Genomic DNA, 17,535 nt, shown 5'->3' with positions numbered 1-17,535 from the left:
TTTTTATTTATTTATTTCATAACTAATTTGATGCATGAATGTCACTAAACCATGCTCAAACTTCAAAGAAATAATTTAACAAACAGAAAATCGGAAAAGCTAGAATAATAATAATAACCACCAGGACTGTTAATGATCACTGATTATGTATTCATTTTAATTAATTAGTTATTCAAGATCGAGTCAACGTTGTAATATACGGAGTAAGATGTCATTAAATAGTTTAATACAGGCTTTTCAGAAAAATGTATACAGTTGTTAGACACGAAACATTTCAAAACAGCTGGAAAAGGGTATATAACAACAAATTACTGTACAGAAGGCTAATTGTTATTGACGAATTTGAATAGTGATGTGACAACCTACCGCAAACAAACAAAGATGAAAATGCACTGCATAATAGGAATGATCTATGAATTATACCTGCAGAGTGTATAAAGTATTTTACTTTCTGTTCACAAATGTGGCGTTAATGGAGTTCCACATGCCTCCGCTAGGCGCGGCGAAATTTTAGTGCGCATGCGCTGCGGGGTCAGCGCGTGGCCCGGAAGTGGAGCTTTCTACGCTTCCACTGAGCAAACGGAGTGAATGGTGAGTACAACAAATCTGTTTAACGTTGCAGAGAAATACAAGGACACGCGATATTAAAATCTACGTGATCTTAAAGACGTCTACAAGTTTTGGTAATACTAGCAAGCTGTGCAGGTAAATATGAATCGTCGTTTTGCGTCATTCGTTGTTTCAAACGAAGTGCGCGTGTTAGCGTGCTTCACTGATACATGATGTTTTGTAGAGACGCGATAGATGTTTTTGTTTGTTTTTGTTATGAACACGTGTTTCATTATTGTTATTTGCAGTTTTATGGAGTTTCAGTTTTAACAAACAGTCCGCAAGGAACCATTTATATTAATTGACTGGCTTCTCAACTCGGTGATGATTTAAACTTCTGCGTGTTTTCATGGGCGTCCGTTAGAAGCGCTTATTTACTGTGAGCGTCGTGCGACTTGTGTGCAGGTGATTGCTTGAAGGAAATGGCTCAATTGGGGAATTTTCCGAGGCGGAGGGAAGGACCTCTTCCACCTCGACCACCACCTGCCTGGGACGAGCACCAGGCCTACGAGGAGCTGCTGTACTGGGATAATCTCATGCAGGAGGGTTACCGCCTCCACCCGCAGGACTACGACCGGTAAACACAGTCTGTTTTTACAGTTCATCATACTTCAAAAGTGTCATGTTGGGAATGCTCTAAAAAATCTTCCATTGCCTTGGAGAAAACCTGTAAGTGCGAAGGAAATTAATAATTGTGATTTTTATATTTATATAAATGAATTCTTATTGTAAATGAGGATAATTTTTTAAATTTTCTTTAAAAATCTGCTAGAAAATTCTTTTTGTGCAGCTTCTATTATACAGACTTTTCAGTGTTTTGTCCAGCATTCACAAATGTGATGTGGAAAATCAGAAATCTTGATTGAGGAGCAAAGACAAAAAGTTAATGTTGTGGAAAGTGAAAAATGAACACACGATTCAATGCCCCCCTTTTTTTGTAACATGGCATGGCTGGTCAAATCAAAAGTCATCACTGGCCAACTTTGGCCTGTCGGCACTTGTTTGGGCATCTGTGGCATATAAAGATGCAATAACACTATATTCTCGTTGCAGGTATGAAGAGTTGCGTTATTGGTATGACTGCTTGTGTTATGAAGAAGACCTCAGGCAGTACAACCAATATATTGTTGAGTACAGGAAATGGGAGGAGGAGAATCTGCACCCAGAAGTATGTTACATGGATGTATATTACTTTTACAGTGCAAATTCATTATTGTTCTTCCTCTAGTTCTTTGCTTAAAATTACAGAAGACTGTAATAAGAACACAGATAAAATAAGAACAGAGGAAGTGCAAAGGCATCGTTTTGAATCAAGTGTCATCAGTTCAACTCTTCCGTTTCTCAACAGCTTCCACCAATGAGGCCACCAACTAGGCCACCAATGGGGCCACCTCCTCAGCGAACGTTTGTGAATGAGGATCGCTATGTGAAGGCCAAGCACACAACTGTGTACCCATCAGCAAAGCAGCTGGATGCAGTGCAGTGCATGGTGTCTAATGTGGAGTGTGCCCTGAAGTCGGTCTCTAATTGGTTAAATGAAAAAGAGAGCAGTGCCGCTGATGCTGGAAGGTATGGTTGTTGGTTATGGAAATCACCTGCCCTAATTTATTAAGAGTTTTTAAAACTGAGCATGTCGGTGCACTTCATTTTACTTTTTAGTAGTGATGAGAGACACAAACCATTTTGAAGCTTCAAATAAAGTGAACCAGTTGCTTCGCAAAGTGATTCATTGGAAACACCACAAGCTGGTGACGCCTGCTGGTCAAAACGGTGTAAATGCAACAAAAACTTAGACCAAAACATGCTAAAAACACCTTTTATAAACCCAATGAAAACGTTTTCTTGAAAGTATAATATATTAAATGCAGTCAAAGTAATAAAATACCATTAAAAAATGAATAATATGTCTGTATAATATACCTATGCATCTTTAAAATAATTATTATTAATTTGCAAGGGCTTGTTTTGTTTGTTTTATGGAGAGCTTGTCAAAACACGCAAGAGACTATTAACTACTACTCATCCTTTTAATTACACACGTCTCATTAATAATTGATAATACCATGTATAACCATAGACACTGATGCAGGGGTTCACAGAGATCGCCCCCCTAAGCCTCGTTTACTGAAATCATGTGACTTTGGCCTTTTGATATGCACTCCGAACCACTGTTTCGAAAAGTTGATTCATGAAGCAGTGTTTCAAAAGCGGCCATCACTGCTTTTAAGCAATTGCAGGCTAATTTACGTTACAGTTCTGGTGGAAGTATAGCCTCATGAGTCTGTGCTGTTTTCCTCGCAGTGGTTCTCCTCAAAGTAAACTGCGTGGTGTTTTGAGAGTGGGCCTGGTTGCTAAAGGACTCCTGCTGAAAGATGACTTGGAGTTAGAGTTGGTGCTGCTCTGCAGGGATATGCCTACCAGTTCTCTGCTCAGGCTGATCTCGGGAAAACTCTCAGAATTCATAAAGGTTTTTCTCACCCTTTTTTATTATTATAGAAAATTTGAATACTTGCTTTTGTCATCTATTGTGCTTCTTCATTCATGAAACATGAGCATAATGTATTCAAATGCAAAAAGCTCTGCCATCTTTATGCAGAATGTGTTTTAATGTTCAAGAGAGATGAGAACACTATGGTTTATTGGTATTTGAAAGCATTATAAAATTGACACTAATGTTCAAAAGTTTTAATTAATCCTTTTTAGTAAGGATGCATGAAATTGATCAAGTGACAGGAAGACATTTATAATATTACAAAATTTAAATTTCAAATATTTGCTTTTGTGAACTTTTTCATCAACAAAGTTTCCACAAAAATATTATGCAGCACAGCTGTTTTCAATATAGTATTTATGAAAAATTAAACTGACATGCAGTTTCTCCTCTCACTTTCCTCAATGAAAGGATGTTACTGAGGAGAAATACGTCGTCACTCCATCGATCCAAGATGCTGCTATTATTGTTACTAGCCCAAAGGAGTCAATTCTGAAACTGAGTATCCATCTGACCTCACCTGTGGTCAGGGAGCAGGTTGAAAAAGAGGCATCTGGAGGTATGATCTCACTCATTTTCTTTTACGGACCTAAAAGACCTTCAGTACATCGGAGGAATGAAAATAAAAGTCCTGCAGTACAGTCCTCCTGCTGCATCAAATGTGTGGTGGTTCCTTCTGAGCCAAATACTGTGTGCTTTCAGCCTTTTAAATGTTAGAAGTATTGTCTTCGCTATTGTTCAACATTTTACTGTTGAACATTGACATATCCGAACGTCACCTCTAAAGCTGTACGAAGGGTTTGCATTGCAGCAAAAATGGAATCAACAAGCTCATATTTTAAGATGTAATTGTTATTCTTATTTTTGTTACAGTGGTAAGAGTATATTTTTTTGTAATGGTTAAGATAATTGCATTTAGTTTTATTTTATGTAACATGCATTTGTGTGCTTTCGTCTAGAACAGATTCAGTTTGTATTTTGCTGCAGTATTTACCCTGTTTACATCTGAGTTCATTTAAATTAAGGTATTGTTTTGTTGCCTGTGGGTGCAAATTGACTTTCTCAACCAAGCCTTCTAGTTTGTCAACTTTAGGGGCGCTGGACTTTTGACCAACTGGAAACTCTCTGTCTCGGAAGGGGGGACGCAGTTGACCTACAGAAGAGGAGGGTGAAATGTCTGTAGAAGTAGAGTGTTTTTAAAGGAGATTAATCGCTGTTCAGACAGACAGGGTTGCATACTATGCTTTGTGTTAGATGACTTTCCAAACAGTTCCCCCTCTTCCTCTTGCCTGTGGGCATGGGAAAACTGCGTCTACCCCCTGGCCAGATGACAGAACCCCCCTTGGTCAAATTGTACCTTGTCTTCTTACTCCATTCGTCACTAGAACCGTGTGCGGAAAGCTCTCCGCAGGACGCTCTGGACAGGCAGAAATGTCTGACTTCTCTGGCGTCTCTCCGCCAGGCCAAGTGGTTCCAGGTTTGCATCCCGTCTTTATTTGTCTAAAAGTCGACTTGTAACTTAGTCTGACCTTTGACCTGGGGAAAATACATATTTGCACATTAAGCTTCTCTGAAAACTGCTTTTTAAGCCTGCTTGAATTTTGAAACGTCAGAAAATGCTTTAAACTGAATTGCGCATAACCTGTTTCCGTTTAAATGTCACATGTATCTTCCCCAGGTTGCAATTTGTTCGTTATTGGTCAGAAACTATAATTTGGCCAGATTGATCTGCTTCATACAAAACGTCCTCTAAAAAGCATCTAAAAGTTCTTTGAAGATGCATGATAATGTGTTGACAGGTTTGCTATTTGTTGGGTTAACAGGCTAAAGTGTCCGAGCTTGAGTCATGTGTCATCGTGATTCGGATCTTGCGTGACTTGTGTAACCGTGTTTCAACGTGGGCCCCGCTCAAAGGATGGGTGAGTCACCTCAAAAACAACAAAGCAGTATATCTTTACAATTAGACATTTATTAACATTAAAGGGATACTCCACCCCAAAATGAAAATTTTGTCATTAATCACTTACCCCCATGTCGTTCCAAACCCGTAAAAGCTTTGTTTGTCTTCGGAACATAATTTAAGATATTTTGGATGAAAACCGGGAGGCCTGTGACTGTCCCATAGACTGCCAAGTAAGTAACACTGTCAAGGCATGAAAGACATCGTCAGAATAGTCCATCTGCCATCAGTGATTCAACCGTAACGTTATGAAGCGACGAGAACACTTTTTGTAGGCAAAGAAAACAAAAATAGTGACTTCATTCAACAATTCCTTTGTCAACAGTCTGTGTCTCTCCATATCACTGTATGCTATTCTGTATCAGCCGTGCCACAAGGATGCGCTGTTTTCTTTCAAATCAAAGCTAAATACATGTAAATCCAGCGCAAACAGCATACGGTGATATGGAGAGACACAGAGGAGACTGTTGACAAAGGAATTGTTGAATAAAGTCGTTATTTTTGTTTTATTCGCATACAAAATGTATTCTCGTTGCTTCATAATGTCACGGTTGAACCACTGATGGCAGATGGACTATTCGGATGATGTCTTTCATACTTTTCTGGACCTTGACACTGTAACTTACTTGGCAGTCTATGGGACAGTCACAAGCCTCCCAGTTTTCATTCAGAATATCTTAAATTGTGTTCCGAAGACAAACAAAGCTTTTACGGGTTTGGAACCACATGGGGGTAAGTCACTTTAAGGTCACTTTTTTGAGTCTGTCCCTTTAATCCTATGTTTTTCGGCAGATTCTTGAGCTGCTCTGTCAGAAGGCCATTTCAACCAGCGAGAGGCTGCTGGGACCTGGAGAGGCATTCCGGAGAGTTCTGGAGTGTCTTGCATCAGGGATACTAATGGAGGGTAAAGACTGAAACAAAGCATTGTCTCTGTTTCTGAGTGACTTTTGGTGTTTTGAGTCATCTACTGTGCATGGCTCTTCTCTACAGGTGGTCCAGGCATTTCTGATCCCTGTGAGCGAGACAGCACTGATGCTGGTGCCCATCTTACACTGCAACAGAGAGAAGACATTACTCAGAGTGCACAGGTTACTTGCAGTCCAACACTATAGTTTGACTTCTTTACAGTGTAATGGTCTAGAAACTATACAAATGAAAATGGTTATTATTTACTTGGCACAATGTCTTTCTAAACCCATATGGTGGTGCTTTTTATTGTGGAGCACAATGAAAATTAATACAGCTGTTTTCTGTAAAATAACTTCATTGTGACCATGTATTTCAAATCAATAAAAAAGTGACAGAAAAAGTTAAATGTAAATAAATTATTTTATTCACTGAAAATATTCACCTATGATGCAGCGCTCAAATATGCAGAACAAAAATGCAGAACAAAAATGAGATATCAGGACTTGGTAATCATTGTACAGTGCTTTCTTTTTCTTTCTGTTCCTCAACCAAAGCTCTGTAAACACTGCGATGAAACTATAAAATCTCTTTTTTTGATGATAGGTAAAAAAAATACTGCAACATGAGAGTAAATGACTAAGGCCAGATGGTTATTATAGCTGATACATTTACAAAGTTTCCAAACTTTGGTGAAACCCCATTTAGTTCTTTAACATTTAATTTGATGCTTTCCTCTCACCTCTAGTTTGCCTTAAGACTGTCAGCTTTTGGGCAACTTTACAAAGTTCTTGGAATGGACCGCCTCAATTCCAAAGCTGCTAGATTGCTCAGCGAACAAAACAGAGGTACCAATGTGACTTTTTGTAATGTTCAACAGTTATTACAGTTACAATTAAATAGGCTATGCTAGCTTTTGTATCTTTAAACATTTGTATGAAAATGACACCTATTAGGATTGCATAACCTGTATAAAAACTACTGGTGTACTTCACATTGGGTTGAATGCATTGAATGTAAAATGTTAATTAGTGAATGATGCTTTTTTGTGTGTGTGTTATTTTTTGGTTAGACTGGAGAGAGACCTTTGCTTTTTGAATCCTAATATGTTTGCGATGTATTATGTTTGGTTTTATTTCATAAGAGCAAAGAAAAACCTGTTTTCCGTGTCTGTTGACCTATTATAATGCCACATCTCTTCCTTTCATTTAATTAAATTGCAGTGACTGATATCCCAGTAAAGAGGCCAAGGGAAGTCTATGATGCTGGGGATCTTGAAATGAGGCCAAAGTTTCCAAGAAAAGGTATACATCTCAATTTCAGTCTCTATCCCATCATCCACTTCTGTTACCCTGCACTAATTTTATATATTTAATAAAATGTAGGGATGAATGATATTGGATGTATTTCCTTTTGTTTGGAATCAACAGTAACTCTCTCCTGTGCAGAGATTACAAACAAATTATTTTAATGTTAGTTAGTTAGTTAGTTTTGTGCAAAAACTTGTAATGAGAGTAAATGAATGCTTTGAAAATTACTATAATAAAATCAGACCAATGCAGTTGCATCCTTAACATTTTAATGTTATTTATATATTTTACTTTTCGTTTTATTACAAATAAACACCAAGGACGATAACTATAAAGATAACGATAAGGATGTAGTTCTAAAAATCATTCTCAATATTAAAGAATAGCAGAGTCCACACCACAGCTATGATGATAAAGGCACAGAGAAACGATATCGTTGGAATCACTTTCAGAACTATTTTTTCCAGCTGATAAACAATAAAAAATTGACAGCCAATCAGAATCCATCCTGCTGTAATGAGCTGGAGAATTTAAAGCGGCAGACGAGTTTGCTCTTAGAATAAACAGACGATATCGTTCACTGGTGTGGACGCTAATATTGTTATTTATAGTTATCGTTCTTGGTGTGAATGGGGCTTAAGCCTACAGCGTCCCCTAAATAAATAAAAGGCCTTACCGGATGGGCACTAGGACCTCGGGGAGGCTGCCGCTGCTTTCAAATCAGATAACATTCCGCTAATATTGTGTATCCCCAATTTAATGCATTGTAGAAAAATACAGTATACCTTTTTTTTTTTTAAATACTTATTGTATATAAAGTCAGCCATGTTTTTTTTCCGTAACACCTGTGTGTTCTCCCGGCAGAAAGGCATGAACCAGCAAATGCTCTGATGAAGCTGAACCAGTTGCGACCTGGAACCCTCTACAAATTGGCATCACAGACTGGGCCTGAACATGAACCTCAGTTCACAATGGCTGTAGAGGTGGATGGAGTAACTTATGAGGCTACAGGCCCCTCCAAACGCAGCGCCAAACTTCATGTTGCCCAGAAAGTGAGTCTGCTGAAAGTCACAAGTTTGAAAGAAACTTTGTTCTAGATGCCACATGTAGCTGTTACACAGATAACATTTTCCAGGGTTGTGGTCTTTAATAAGTGTGAAATAAACATTGTGTGAATTTCAGTTGTCTATGCCATGTCCACAACACACAGGTTCTGCAAGAATTAGGTGTGCCCTTGCCGTCAGAGGCCAAGCCTGCTGATGAAATTAAGAGCCAGTCTGTTGCTGCGCCTGTGGTCACCGGGTCAGATGAAACCACTCCTACAGGGTCTGAGGACGGCACTGAGGTTAGCATCCAAAGATTGAGCCTCCTTGAATAGCTTTGGGGTTTGATGCCTTTGTAGACTGTAGGAAATAGTTTTGGCTTGATTGGTTCCACTTCGTCTTGCAGGGTGGCCCCATCCTCACCAAACATGGCAAGAATCCCGTCATGGAGCTCAACGAGAAGCGGAGAAGTCTGAAATATGAACTGACCTCTGTCAAGGGACGCTTCAATGACAAGACCTTCACCATCGAGGTTAGACATGTTGACTAAAGCTAGTTTATTATTTTGACTAGAGCTAGTGTCCTTGTACTTTAAAAGTCACTAAGAAAATTCATGCAAATGTTCCCCGTCACAGTGCTGCCAATATCACCCTCAGCTGGAGTTCTTTAACACTGTTCTGAATTGTACTGTAGCATGGGCATGAGTGACAGCAAATAGATCATGAAATTTTTCAATTTCTGCTTTGAACATTTCATTTTTAGTTTTCTGATGTTTTATGAAGACACATAGGTTGGTACTTAGTGAGGAAGCAATGGTACACTGCATAGTGACCGAGGCAAACAGAAATGTTTCACAGTTTTCACAAAAATATTAAGCAGCAAAAATGCTTTCAACATTTCTTAAGTAGCAAATCAGCATTTTAGAATAATTTCTGAAGGATTATGTGACACTGAAGACTGAAAACAAGGGAACATTTTAGATTAATCTGCCAATTATTGTAAGATCAAAATACTGAATTTGTTAAATTATTTTTTTATTTTTTGTCTGTTTATATGCGCTGTAAGAGTCAATAGAGGCTACAGGAGTCCCAAAAATGTGAAGTCCCAGGTGTAACCCAAAATCGCATAGAATAAAGCAATCAACATATGTACACTCTCAATTATTTTCTAAAGAAATAATAACACTGCAAAGCAACTATCATCAAAGCAAATATTAGCAGTAATTCATCAACAGTAGATCAGCAGTATTCACTCGTCATAAATGAATAGTTATCCGTTATTAAAACGGACCTTCTTTCTTTTCTCTAGGAACCTGGTCAAAGTCAACATGAGCAACTCAACAGTAAATAATGGTTTTATGAATAAATTGTTTAAATATTATCCATGTTTCATGCGTCTTTTTTCAATATACTGTGTTATTAGAGGTACACTATGAAATTATTGGCTCGCTTTTGATATCTGTGGTTCAAACATAAAACTAAGCATTTGTGCGGAGTAAAGGTCTGGTGAATATGATTGTTTGAGGTTTAACTATGCTTGCACCAATCTGACTAGCTATAACAATGTCACTGATAGTAAGCAAAAAGTCCTACAAGGTGTATATCCTGAATATGTCGTCTGAGCACGTAAGTAGCATATCTGCCATCATAATAGCCTGAAATTTGACGTAAATATATAAGGACAAATATTAAAAGCCTGAAATTTCCTGGCAATCTACGGTCCCGACAGCTCTGTATGTGAATTACTGTAGAGGGACTGTAATGTTAGCCCTGCTTCCCATTTTTATTCACCATATGAAGTTATAGGTTATGTGGCATGCTATAATTTTGCTAATATGCTGTCACTTCAATAAATAAAAAAAATCATTAAAATATTATCCATTTGTGTTTGCATTCACTTTTGGAAAAAAGTGTCCTGTGGCTTAAACACCAATATTCTGTCTATCTTTATATTCCTGTGAGTCATAGAAATGCAACCTGCGTCATCCACAATTCAGCAACTGTTTTTTTCTGTGTCTAATGGTGACCTCCTTTAGTAAGCATGAGGACAGTTCTGCTGTTTAAATCTACTGTTTTCCTGCTGTCTCACTTCCAATAGAATAGGTTATAGTTCTGATTATATCTCATGTGCATGTTTTTTATTTTATTTATTTTTTGGCCTCTTTCAGGTGGAAGTTGATGGACAGAAATTCCAGGGCTCTGGATCAAATAAGAAATTAGCCAAAGCCAACGCAGCACTTGCAGCATTAGAACAGCTTTTTCCAGAAGGTTCTCCTGCAGACCCACTCAAGAAAAAGAAATTCCCTCCTATGGTAAAGGCAACATCTTCTCTTGGCCTCTTTCTTTCCTAATTTTTTGTTTTGTTCTTTGGTCTAAAGTTTAATATCGTTTTGTCCTTTGGTATAAAAAGTTTTTATTTCTTTAGGGCTATGGTATGGCTGGAGTGCCTTACAATGCAGGCAATCGAGGTAGAGGAAGAGGCAGAGGTAGAGGAAGAGGATTCAACACTGGAAAGTTTGCAGGTACACTAACAGCATGAAAGGCATTAACCTCATCTTGTTTGACAGTTTAGCTCATTTAGCATCACTGTTTTGATTTCCATGGTTAGATTATCACCATTAATGCTGAGGAAGAAGAAAAAAATGCTACATCATACACAGTGCTCATTAGTACTGGGCAAAAATATTGTTTTGGATACTAATGTTTAATACTTATTTTAAATACTATATTTATTATTTTATAATAAATTAAAAAATAATTTTTTTTAGGCAAAGTCAAGTCAGCTTTGTCAGGAATTTTTTTTAACGTGTGTGTATATATATATATATTTCTGGAGGTGAACAGATATATATATATAAAATATTTCCATGGAAAAGTTTTTCAATTCTAAGATTTTATAATATTGTTTTACTGTATTTAATTAAATAAATGCATCCTTGGTGAGCATAAGAGACTTTTAAAAAAAATAAAATCTTACAAATCATAGACTTTTGAACCTGTATGTATGTAAGTAACTCCACTGGAGCTTATTTGCATAGGTAAATGTAGATTACAAATGCATGTTACCTATGCCTCTAATGTGGATGTCGTCTTAACTTTTATTTTCTATCAATTTGTCTCTCCAGGCTCAACCACTACTGCTGGATTGACCCCAGCCCAGTCTGTTACCAACTCCAGCACACCTGTGAATCCCCAGGAGGACCAGTCTGCAACCTCCACCATCAGCGCGTCCACATACCAAGCTGTACCACCACCAGTGACTGGCTATTATAATCAATACACCCAATCCTATTCACAGTTCAAAAAACCCCTCAATCAGGGCCAGAATCAGACTCAAAATCAAATCCAGAGCAAAACAACAAATCAGCAAGCTCCTCTTGTTGGACCAGATTACGGCTACGGATATCAAGGGCCTGGCATGGGTATGGGGGGTCCACCTGATTACAATTATGCAGGTGAGTTTGAATGCTTACATGCTGTGTAATCATATGCGTTTAACCCACAACTATCTGAAACTATCTTTTTCTTTTTTCTTAATAGCATACAATGGACCACCTGGTACAGCAACATTCGGACCCCCTGGAACAACAAATCAGAGCTATAGCTTCACCCAGAGCGCCTACCCCAACCTGGGCGGCTACAGCAGTGGAGCCAATAGCACAGACTACACATACAGATAAACATAACACGTTTGGTCTCCCTGCTCAGTAATGTACGGATGCTCATTCAAACAATTGCGAAGTCATTTCTATAATTCTATAGCCAACAGTGTCCTGTCTCATGAATTGAAACATTCGCTCTAAACCTTTTGAGATTTTTATACTGTTTTGTGTTAATTTTGCCATTGGAACTGCACCTCAGTAACAGAATTAGCATGGTTTTGATTCACCACTAGTTTCAGGAAATACTACATCAGGATGGAAGTTGTTTTCTGTCTGTGCCTAAATGGTTGGTGTGACTCAAATGGAAATTGTCACATAATTCTTTTCTTTCCCCAAAAGGTATATTTATGTACATCCTCTTGTTTAGCTTCAAAGTTTTTAGCAGGTTTCCGTTTTTGTTTTTTGTACTGAATGTGGACATTGAACGCAGACTTTGATGTTTACTTCATTGAAACCATTTCAGCTGTTTCTTGTTTGTATTTTTAAGAGGTTTGATTTGCGTTATTCGGTTTAATCTTGGTATCGTCTTATACATAGAATGTAGCTTTTTGCTGTTAAATAGGCCAGTGCAAAAGGTTTTGTTTCTCTGGGGTGGATGTTATATGTCATATCTTTGACCTGTGCAGGAATAAACAATTTTTTTCTATTTTTAATTGCTTTCTTGTTGCTTTATTTAACAGAAACTGTGAAACAAGCTCATAGTTCCATACACCATTTTACATTTTACATTTACATTTACATTTAATCATTTAGCAGACGCTTTCATCCAAAGCGACTTACAAATGAGAACAGTAGAAACAATCAGATCAACAAGAGAACAATAACGGTATAAAAGTGCTATGACAAGTCTCAGTTAGTCTAGTACAGAACATGTAGCCAGGGTTAGTTTTTTTTTTTTTTTTTTTTTTTTTTTTTGTGTATGAATGTGATGGAAAAGAAAAGGTAAGTACTAGTATTAGTTGGTTAAGTGCAGGCGAAAAAGATGAGATATATGATATATATATTAAAATATTTATCATTGGCTTTTGAGAAACATTTATTTGTGCATCTCTCTGTCATTGTATTGTACTGCATTACATTTTTCACTAAAATAAAACTACAGAGCATAAAACTAAGTGTTTAAATATAATTTCACAAAGACATTATTGGGAGATACAGATTGACAACTGACATTATTACATTTTGTGTAAGTAGTCTGTTATACTCTCATGGATTTACATTATAAGCTGTCAGAATTTCATTTCATTAATGCACAAAATTGCTTTTTGCTTTTGGTTGATTAGATCGCTTTCTTATCAACCAATTCTCTCATTCCAGTAATTAATAAAAAAAAACAGTTATAAATGCTATGGCATAAAATGACAATTTTAGAAAATTCTGTACTGAGACAGAAGAGAAGTAAAAAGGTGGAACGTTAGTCTTACTAGGTGTGTTTGAAACAAATGCATTTGGTCACATGCATCTGTGGTCATTGAGTCAGTAGGAACATGCTTAGCCTGCATGCTTTGGTCACATGCACACACCCATCCCTATATGAGACCTAATATATAGTGGATGATAGGAAACAGAGCATTCAGTGAAGGGATAACACACAAGGATACTTCAAGGACTAAGCCACTTATTCATTGTGAGTCTTTTTATCTGCTGTAGATAATCATAATGTCTGTTTAATAATCACAACTTTGTTATCTGTTTCTCAGTTACAGTTTAATCTGGATTTTTATGATACGGTTCCCTTTTTCAACTGAACTATGCCATCGTTATGACACTTTAAAACTATCACTATCACTGGGAAATTGTATATGTATGTGTATGCATGCAAAATAGCATACTAGCACACTACAGATATGACAGAAATAGTAAGAGTGGTATGCTAGTGTACTATTCAGAATTCAGCTGCAGTGTTTCTACCATCCCATTGGTTAAGATGGTTAACGGGGTAAAAGAAAACAGTTTTAACTGAAATCAAGGCATGGCTTATTGGTGATCAGAATGAAAAAATTATCGAGCCAATGCTGTAGATGGGTATGAGGTGTAGAGAGAGGTTCCTCAAAGAGCAAAAGCTGCTGGTTTATGTGCTTTCAGTATCATGAGATTACTTGAATTTGACACTTCAGTGTAGTTTCAGTTCTTAGTGTTGTCTCAGTTTTCAGTCAGTGTTGTTTCAGGTTTTATGCTTTTGTGAGAAATGGGTGGTTAACTTTTTACACAATGTTGTTTCTGTCTTTTTGTACAGATGGCGTCACCACTAATGCTGGTGTTTTTAACTGCTCTACCTGGGGTCCTCTGCTACCACTCCTCATTCATTGACCTGGAAGCTAAAGGAAGTGAGTTGGCATTGATTTATGTTAAATGCTTAAGAACTTGTCAGTTGTGCTCTAAACCTCTGTATTAATTATCTGTAATATCTTGAGTGTTTCTTTGCTCTTTTATTGCCTTCATCAGGTAACAAGTCATCTATCAGGTTCCTGGTTTTGGGGGACTGGGGTGGTCTGCCATATCCTCCTTATATTACCCCTATAGAGAAGGCCACTGCACGCATGATGGCCAAAACTGCTTCTCAGATGGGCGCAGACTTCATTTTAGCACTTGGTGACAACTTCTACTATAAGGGCGTCAGTGACGTCAATGACCCCAGATTCCAGGTTTGGTTTCTAGTGTTTAGATCCCTTGAGATTTGTAAATGCAGGATTTTTTTATGCATCTTTTGTTAATGAGAGCCTGAATCCTATGATAAACTAGGTCTACTGCTGAAATGTCAAATGCCAACTCAACAAAAGTGGTTGAGTATTGGTATGACCATTTCTAGTTGTAAAAAGTGCAAATTGGTGTCAAAGAGTTTACGCTGTCTTGTCTAATATAGGGATATTTAGTCTTGCTCCTGGAGGGCCAGTATCCTGCAGAATTTGGCTTCAACCAGCTCCGACATGCTTGCCTGGAAATATCTAGTGAGTCTGAAGACTTTGATTATTTTGGTTCAGGTGTGTTTATGGTTGGCGCTAAATTCTGCAGGACAGTGGATCTCCAGGAACAGGTTTAGACACTCCTAGTCTAGTCTTCCACCTAATGTAGGCCATGGTACTTTAATTCTCTTTGTAGGTCACGTTTGTTGAAGTATGTGGTGATGATTGTTTTTATATTGCGTGGTATGTCATTGCTGGCAATCACGACCATGCAGGAAACGTCCTTGCTCAAATTGAGTACAGCCAGAAGTCAAAGAGATGGTACGTGAGCCAATGTGTCTAGGCCTCCATGTCTAATTGAGTTTGGTTTCCTGGCTCTTAAGCTGGTTTGCAACTTAATTCTATTGTCCGTGCAGCTGTGCCCGGTGTGTAGACTTTTGCAGATGCCCTATTCTATTCCAAATATGCCATTTTTAATTTCTTCCATCTTCAAGGCACTTCCCCTACTACTATTATGAGATGAACTTCCGCATTCCTCGAACAGACAGCACACTGACCATCATCATGCTGGACACTGTGTTGCTGTGTGGAAACTCTGATGACTTCCTTGACCAGCAGCCCCGAGGTCCCCGAAGTAGCGTTCAGGCCAACAGACAGCTGCTGTGGCTTCAGGAACGTTTGGCAAAGTCTAAGGCTGATTATCTCCTGGTGGCTGGCCATTATCCGGTATGGTCCATATCAGAGCATGGGCCAACCGACTGTCTGCTGAAGAACTTGAGACCACTGCTTAAGAAGTATAAGGCTACTGCTTACCTGTGTGGCCATGATCACAATCTACAAGTAGGTCATAAAGCCTTTTCATAAGGTTCAGTTTGGGTCAACTTTGTATGTGACTTCCTCTTTTCCATTTTATAGTACATCAAGGAGTCTGGTATTGGTTATGTGGTTAGTGGAGCTGGTAACTTTATGGATCCTGATGTGCGGCACCGAAACCAGGTTCCTCGAGGTTACCTCAAGTTCTTCAATGGTGATGCTGGCACCCTGGGTGGCTTTGCCCATGTGGAGGTTAACAAGAGAGAGATGACTGTTACTTTTATCCAGGCTAGAGGAACCTCTCTCTACAGGGCTGTTCTTAAAAAGCGTGACAATCTTTCCGGAGTGGACAACTATGTTTGAAGTTCTTATCCAGTTTTACTCTTTTAGCATTATGCTATTAATTAGATGTGCTCAATATTAAAAAATGCACTCTTTGAATGCTTAAGTATTTATAGATTAGACTTTTAAATGGTTTAACCAATAAATGTTTTGTTTGTCCTGAGAACCTGTAAGTGTTTTAAAGTGATTATTAAATAACTCCTTTAAAGTACTCTTGTGGTCCATTGAGTGTGCTTCTTTGTAGTTTGCAATTGAACTTTTTCTAATTGTGTTGTCACTGTTGACTGCTATAGCACTACCTGTCAACACTAATTTGGTTTTAATCTCTTCGTCCCTTGTGGCCATCATAAGGGTTTTCTATATTTGTTAAACTATGCATTTTTCTCGTCCATAGTGCCTCTTAATTAGTTGATGCATTCTGATATTACAGTTTCAGAAGTTATTTGTGAGACAGTTTTAAGTTGCTTGAAACAAGTGATTTTAACATTGGGCAACTAAAATGCAGTGGCCTATAATGGGGCAATTTATGGAGTATAGACTCTTTAATGCACAAATAGCTTGCCACAACCTGATCCCATTTCTCCCACAAAGTTGGTCAACTGCCAGCCCTAACTGATTTAAATCTGTATTTGAAATGGATCCAAAACCATTGTTGATCTAATGTTCCTGCAGCATGAGCCTGAACAAATCAGAGCTGGACAGATGTTGACCACATTAATGTTAGTCTGCGACAAATCCTTCTTCCTTTATTAAATGTAATGTTAAACTTCCACCTTTGAGCCAGGCTAATTTTTTTTTTTTTCGCTATACAGTAAGTTTGTTTTTATTCAATAAACAGTGCTGTTTTTCACACACACACACACACACACACACACACACACACACACACACACACACACACACACACACACACACACATATATACAACTTATCATTTATATAGATGTTGATTTGTTTATGGCTGTTTGAAATCCATATCTTCTCAAACTACAATTCAGCTCTAACAGATGTTGAAATATATGTATATATTTTCCAGGTAAAGGTGCTTCATGATTTAATCTGACGAATCCCAGCCATCACATAATATCATTGGCAGTCAGGATGCAAGCCCTAATCCTTTCTGCACATGCTGTGTCTCTGTCCTCAATTCAATCTGGTCTAATCTAAATTATTCGCTAAACCCTGATTTAACAGTTAGCAAATCCGCAATGTTCCTTACAGTGTGCAAGTTACTTTTATCACTGTAAAGCAAAAGGCATGAGAGGAAGACCCAGTTTTCATATGTTTAAGGTATGTTTTCACTCCTACAGTCCAGGCAAAAAAAAGAAGACAACATTCTTACATTATTTTGTGAAACTATATTTCTTTCCAAACTATGTCAGATCTTTCCATGTGAATTCTATTATGCTTACATTGGTCTAATTTGCAGTTCTTCAAAATTCTTTATAGGTTTTTGTTCTTCATTGTACTAAACTGCCATTACTATCTTCTAGATTT

General features: G+C 37.8%; 2 protein-coding genes across 4 annotated transcripts; both read left to right on the top strand.

Annotated features, from left to right (window-relative positions):
• Nucleotides 1–452: 452 nt before the first annotated feature.
• LOC109092263 (spermatid perinuclear RNA-binding protein-like) lies at nucleotides 453–12,633 on the top strand. 3 transcript variants are annotated; one of them, XM_042757761.1, is made up of 19 exons: nucleotides 454–591; nucleotides 1,015–1,186; nucleotides 1,663–1,777; nucleotides 1,958–2,178; nucleotides 2,911–3,076; nucleotides 3,512–3,659; nucleotides 4,486–4,577; nucleotides 4,924–5,019; nucleotides 5,853–5,964; nucleotides 6,051–6,148; nucleotides 6,715–6,814; nucleotides 7,190–7,270; nucleotides 8,141–8,328; nucleotides 8,487–8,621; nucleotides 8,726–8,851; nucleotides 10,487–10,630; nucleotides 10,744–10,840; nucleotides 11,444–11,773; nucleotides 11,859–12,633. In XM_042757761.1, the coding sequence occupies exons 2-19, from the start codon at nucleotides 1,032–1,034 to the stop codon at nucleotides 11,996–11,998; spliced, it is 2,544 nt and encodes an 847-aa protein (XP_042613695.1). In that variant the 5' UTR covers nucleotides 454–591; nucleotides 1,015–1,031; the 3' UTR covers nucleotides 11,999–12,633. The 3 variants fall into 3 exon arrangements, with proteins under 3 accessions (XP_018961559.1, XP_042613695.1, XP_042613696.1); XM_042757762.1 differs by having other exon boundaries at nucleotides 550–705; XM_019106014.2 differs by lacking the exons at nucleotides 10,487–10,630; nucleotides 10,744–10,840; nucleotides 11,444–11,773; nucleotides 11,859–12,633 and adding an exon at nucleotides 9,628–9,699 and having other exon boundaries at nucleotides 453–591.
• A 1,378-nt stretch (nucleotides 12,634–14,011) lies between these two features.
• On the top strand, nucleotides 14,012–16,249 carry LOC109092267 (tartrate-resistant acid phosphatase type 5-like). The gene is made up of 6 exons (XM_042757443.1): nucleotides 14,012–14,051; nucleotides 14,217–14,307; nucleotides 14,426–14,625; nucleotides 15,080–15,204; nucleotides 15,378–15,723; nucleotides 15,799–16,249. The coding sequence occupies exons 2-6, from the start codon at nucleotides 14,217–14,219 to the stop codon at nucleotides 16,057–16,059; spliced, it is 1,023 nt and encodes a 340-aa protein (XP_042613377.1). The 5' UTR covers nucleotides 14,012–14,051; the 3' UTR covers nucleotides 16,060–16,249.
• Nucleotides 16,250–17,535: the final 1,286 nt, after the last annotated feature.

Source organism: Cyprinus carpio, chromosome A6, assembly GCF_018340385.1.
Source record: "Cyprinus carpio isolate SPL01 chromosome A6, ASM1834038v1, whole genome shotgun sequence".
NCBI lineage: Eukaryota > Metazoa > Chordata > Actinopteri > Cypriniformes > Cyprinidae > Cyprinus > Cyprinus carpio.
This window is presented reverse-complemented; position numbering and strand designations above follow the sequence as displayed.

Bases quoted from the DNA above. Each gene is read 5' to 3' on its own strand.
- LOC109092263 (XM_042757761.1), top strand. From the start codon at position 1,032: ATGGCTCAATTGGGGAATTTTCCGAGGCGGAGGGAAGGACCTCTTCCA. The intron at 4,578-4,923 runs GTTTGCATCCCG...TTGGGTTAACAG, and splicing joins GCCAGGCCAAGTGGTTCCAG to GCTAAAGTGTCCGAGCTTGA. The intron at 6,149-6,714 runs GTTACTTGCAGT...TCTCACCTCTAG, and splicing joins ACATTACTCAGAGTGCACAG to TTTGCCTTAAGACTGTCAGC.
- LOC109092267 (XM_042757443.1), top strand. From the start codon at position 14,217: ATGGCGTCACCACTAATGCTGGTGTTTTTAACTGCTCTACCTGGGGTC. The intron at 14,308-14,425 runs GTGAGTTGGCAT...TGCCTTCATCAG, and splicing joins TGACCTGGAAGCTAAAGGAA to GTAACAAGTCATCTATCAGG. The intron at 15,205-15,377 runs GTACGTGAGCCA...TCCATCTTCAAG, and splicing joins AGCCAGAAGTCAAAGAGATG to GCACTTCCCCTACTACTATT.